Here is a 4,917-nt window from a genome sequence, read left to right as displayed (position 1 = left end):
AAAGCCAACATCCAAAGAAGACTTTGAATATCATTCGAGAGCACTGGGGAACTGTTCAGAATTATACTGAATTTAATGGAAATGGAATGTGAAAACTACTGACTGTAAAGACTACCATTCATTCCAGCTCACCTGTGATAATTACCTCACTTGCTGACAATCCTGTGCCTGCCTACTGCTTAAGGAGAAGGAAGACCTTCATTTGATGCTCCCCTGTAGTGCAGGAAAAAGTCAGTGTTTTTGGCAACTCTTACCTGACTCTTGATTGCACAGTGACTGTGTTTAGTGTATAATGTATTTTTCCCACTGTGATTTACTCTGTTGGTGTTTGGTAACAACCTCTCCAAAATTTAATTACTAATTCTAATTCATAACTAATACTAGACCATATACTCAGTAATTACTCTAGTGCTACACATTACAGCTTGCTTGCCATATACTTGCCATGTAAACGACCTTAAAGAAAGACACGGTGGATTGCTCTTTTGTGCAGAATGCTTTTGCACTGACATTACAGATACATATCTGGCACATTGTTAGGGTGCCTGGGTCGTTGTCCCAGTGTTTTTGTGTTTATGAATTTTTAGGTCCAGTTTATTCATCATTGCTTATAGACTTATAGACTTTTTTGGTTTAGTTTTCTCCCACTCTTGAATTTAACATTATTTCTAGTTTAGGTTTTCTTGTTTGTTATTTGGCCTCGTCTCCGTGTGCTTCCTTCAGCATCTCCCTGTTAAGTCAGTCTTGTCTCCATGTTTATTTGCCAGTCAGCGTCCCTATTCATGCCTCTGTCCCTAGCGCTCTCTTTCCCTGTGTGCTTGGTGTTTACTTTACTTCCCGTCTCATCTATTTGATCACGTTCAACCGTATTCCCCAGGTGTTTCTTCTCTGATTCCCTCTTGTATGTATCGTCTGTCTCCCTCGATCCAGTGTCGCAATCTCCCTCCTGCTGTGTGTCCTTTTCTTTTGTTAATTCTCTGTATCAGCATGTTCTGTTTTTACATCTGTCACTTAGCCTTCCCTTTGTGTTATTTATCTATAAATCCAGCAATAAAGCTATTGTTCTGTTCAGCCCTGAGAATGTTGGTAAAAGGGTTCATAAATAAAAAGATTATAACTGATTACACACAAATTAATGGGATGTTTGTCTCTTGTGTTTATTTATTTACAATTCCCAGAATGTGCACAAAATAACTTCATAACGAAAGGATACAGTGATTTTGAAATATTTGTAAGTATATGCAGTTATACTGTCCCATTACCATGTAAAGATTGTGTTAATTATGTAATGTAATTTTTCATTCACTCAATTTGAAGCACACACTTATTAACTTTAATTTGTAAATGTCCTCACCTTGCCACTGGTAACCAGGAAGTATTTTATTGAACCCTATATGCAGTGAATAATTACCCTTTTGTTTATGACCTATATTCAGATACATCACAAGGCTTTGAGTGTAACAGACAGACTATTGCACTGTCACATAACTCCACACAATTATGTACAACCCCAGTTTAAAAACCTCAATAACACATAAAGAAATGACAGAAAACTTTGTAGGTTTTAAAAGGGATAATTGAAGCAAAGTAGTTTCTTTCGGTTGAGCCTGTATTATCCACACTGGCATTTTATTGAATATGTATAGCAAATTAAGTAGAAATGAGTCAGCCAGCATCAATGAGTACAGGCAAAGTCATGTTTTTGTTTTTTGTTTTTAGCCACTAGCAAAGCATTTCAGATTAGGGTCATGTATCTTGTTCCACATGTAGTACATTTTTGCTGAAAGGAATCTATGAACAAGTAGAGTTCCTCTATAATAACAAGGGTCATAGTCATCAGCTGTAGTGGAAGGAACGCGAAGTCCATTTATCCTCACTGCACCATGCCGCTCAGGGCTAAGTCCTGCTTTGGCCAAACACATTCCTAAGTAAACATCATCAATGGGAAGAACAGCGATAGAGTGGGACATATTGTATATAACCAAAGCTGTGTAGCCAGATAAAATGTAACCCCCACCACTACAGTAAGGAGGGTATGACTCTGACTCATACACCTGAACTGGAACATAATATTTACTCCACTTTTCTCGAATAGGGCCAACATATCGGATCACCCAGCCAGTAAAGCGGTGTTTCCGTCCATCATTGTCCTTAAGTTGAAGTAGATATTCAACCATGTTATCTGTGTTGACAAAGACATCATCATCGCCGTTTAGCAGGAAGCGAGCATGTGGACAGTTTCTCTCCATCCATTCGAGGAAGAGTATTTGCTTCAAGGTGAGGTTAAAGAATGAGTCATTAAAGTCCCACTGAAGAATATCATTGTTCTCACGTTGCTCTATTTTAAGGAGTGTGTTCAGTCTCTTTTTCTCAAAACCAACACCCGTTGTTCCTGAGATAAAAAGCCTTCGGATCCACACACCATTCTGCAATCTCTCCTTAGCCCAGGTTTTGCGCAGTACTTCTCGGCGGTCGTAGTTCACAGGAGCGCTTTTAATGACCAGCAAAAGAAAAACATCCGAGGACCCTTCAGCTCCTCCACACTTATCAGGAATGTCCAGCAGCATGGGGAAATGGCGACAGTGGCGATAGTACAGAAAGTCTTTTATATGATCAGGAAGAGTGCTGAAGTTCTTAACGTTAGCAACAGACATGTTTTGTTGACATCTTGACCAGGAAATATGATGAGCTGGAGTGATTTGTGGTGGCTTAATGACATCATCTCTCCTGGTTTCTTCAAGAAGTGAATCTCGGGAGTCTGACATATTTTTACAGAAAATAGCAACAGTCAAGAGAAGGCCAGTCACCACCAGCAAACTGCTGGTGGTCTGTTTCAAAAACCTGTGGTCACAAAAAATTCCAATTAGTAATAACATTAAAAAGATAAGAGTGCATTAAATGTGTGTATTATATTACTATATATTACTTTGTAGATAAGAATCTGAATGCAAATCTACATGATACCAATGTGTTTCGTTGATCTATTCTATTCTATTCTATTCTATAAAGGATTTGAGCTCCAGTTATAATTTGCTTGGAATGCAAAGTCTTGAAATATTTAAAAATCAGCATTGTATTTGTCTTTTTCAAAGTTCTAAATCTTTCTATTAACAGGTTTTCTTGACTTTAAGTGTTTTGTCACTTCACAATTATTCTAAACAAAAGAAAGATGGTTAGCAGTTTATTTAGCACACAAAAAGACTAAACAGAAGTAAAACTTTGTTGTAAGCAAAAAAAAAAAACAAGAAAAGGGGACAAAATTTCCTAGCAACCAGGTGTGGTTTCTTGGAACCCAATTATCTACAGAATAACTGAAAGATGCAGCTGGAAGTGCTGTTCTAAATGATTTACACAGAAAACTAACATTCTCACACTTACACTGGAGCCACAGTTTCTGTTGAGAAATATTTGAAAACTGCATGCTTTGGTTTCTACTGTTGAATCAAATCAGGTTTAACTTGCTTGACATTTGTGCTAGTCCTTTCCAAACCATCTTAATTTGTCTCTAGATGGTCTGTAACAGGGAGCCATCAGGCTAAATTGGTCAACCAGTGGGACTTCGCTCAAAATAAAATGGCAGGTCAAGCGGAACACGGCTCGGACAGTGGCAAAAAGCAAGCAGTCTCAGTTGTAGGAGGGGTTTGTTGAGGCCATGGAAAATATGTAAATTATTTTACATACACTCGTTATACACACATCATGGTAATTTGAGGGGATGGTGGTTAACTATTTCTTTGAAATGTTTGTTTTCCACTGTACAGCATGTATTTTTAAGAAAACAAGAATTGGGTGCACAAGTTTAAATCTATTTGTCATGGCTGGGTCTGTGACCCAGCATTTTGAGTTTATTATATATTGTGTATTTCTGTTTTAAGTATGGGGATATGTTAAGTTCTTGTTTTTGCATTATTAGTTAGAACTTGAGTCTTTGTGTTTTGTCATTTATTGTTTGGGTTAAGTTCATCCACCTCTCTTAAACCCCTAAGTTGTTCAGCCTTAGTTCTGTTTATTGGATCTCCTCATTTCCCCTTCCCCTGGATCTTAATCTCATTTGCCCTTTGTGTTCCACGTCTCATGTTGTCAAGCCCATGTTGTTTGGTCTGTCTCATCATGTTTCCTGTTTTATTTTGAAAGAGTCCTCTGTTCTTTGTTCATTGCATTTAGTTTCACTTCCCCTGTCCTGTGATTAGGTTATGTGTGTCAGCTGTGTCCTCATGTGTCTCCACTTCCTCTGATCACCTCATGTGTGTATTTAGTCCTCAGTCTGTGTTATCACCCCTACCCCTTGTCACAGTTTCCCCAGCCATAGTAAGTCATAGTCTGTATGTTGTTTAGACATAGTCTAAATCTCAGTAGAGTCATAGTTTCCCAGTCTATGTTCAGGTTTTCCCTCAGTTACTTTGTTGTTGTTTTTCTGTGAGTTTTCGGCCCTAAATAAAGGCTCGCTTTTTGTTAGTGATGGGCAGATGAAGCCCCATGAAGCACCATGAAGCTTTTCATCCAATTGGTTCACCCCAACGCGAAGCTTCATGAAGCTTCATTTGCTCTAGCAGGACACCTACTGGACGTAAAAATAATAGCTGGCATGAATTTGAAGAGTTTGGCATTTTGCACACAGCCTGTAAATGTCAACAACAAAAGGAGTGTGAAACATGTATATTGTAGTGATGGCAGTATACTGTGTATATTTATAGTGGCAGTATGGGAAATGATTATTTGGAAATGCTTGAAATGGAAATGATCATTTACTGTGAGGTGAGGTATGGTTGGGGTGTGGACAGTAGTTGTGCTTTTGTAACGTTGAGGTATGGACAGCTACAGCCTCAGTCTGCCTGTTCACATTTTATTCTGTAAAAACTAAATTTTCACTGCTTTTATGACCTTTTTAGTGGGGAGAACATAGCTAGGATTTAATGA

General features: G+C 38.3%; 1 protein-coding gene across 1 annotated transcript; it reads right to left on the bottom strand.

Annotated features, from left to right (window-relative positions):
- Nucleotides 1-1,715: 1,715 nt before the first annotated feature.
- On the bottom strand, nucleotides 1,716-2,765 carry LOC102195886 (N-acetyllactosaminide beta-1,3-N-acetylglucosaminyltransferase 3-like). Its single transcript, XM_005737924.1, has one exon. It carries the CDS (start codon nucleotides 2,763-2,765, stop codon nucleotides 1,716-1,718), a length of 1,050 nt encoding a protein of 349 aa, XP_005737981.1.
- Between the last annotated feature and the right edge of the window lie 2,152 nt (nucleotides 2,766-4,917).

Source organism: Pundamilia nyererei, unplaced genomic scaffold, assembly GCF_000239375.1.
Source record: "Pundamilia nyererei isolate P.nyererei 1_Seehausen unplaced genomic scaffold, PunNye1.0 scaffold00080, whole genome shotgun sequence".
Lineage (NCBI taxonomy): Eukaryota > Metazoa > Chordata > Actinopteri > Cichliformes > Cichlidae > Pundamilia > Pundamilia nyererei.
This window is presented reverse-complemented; position numbering and strand designations above follow the sequence as displayed.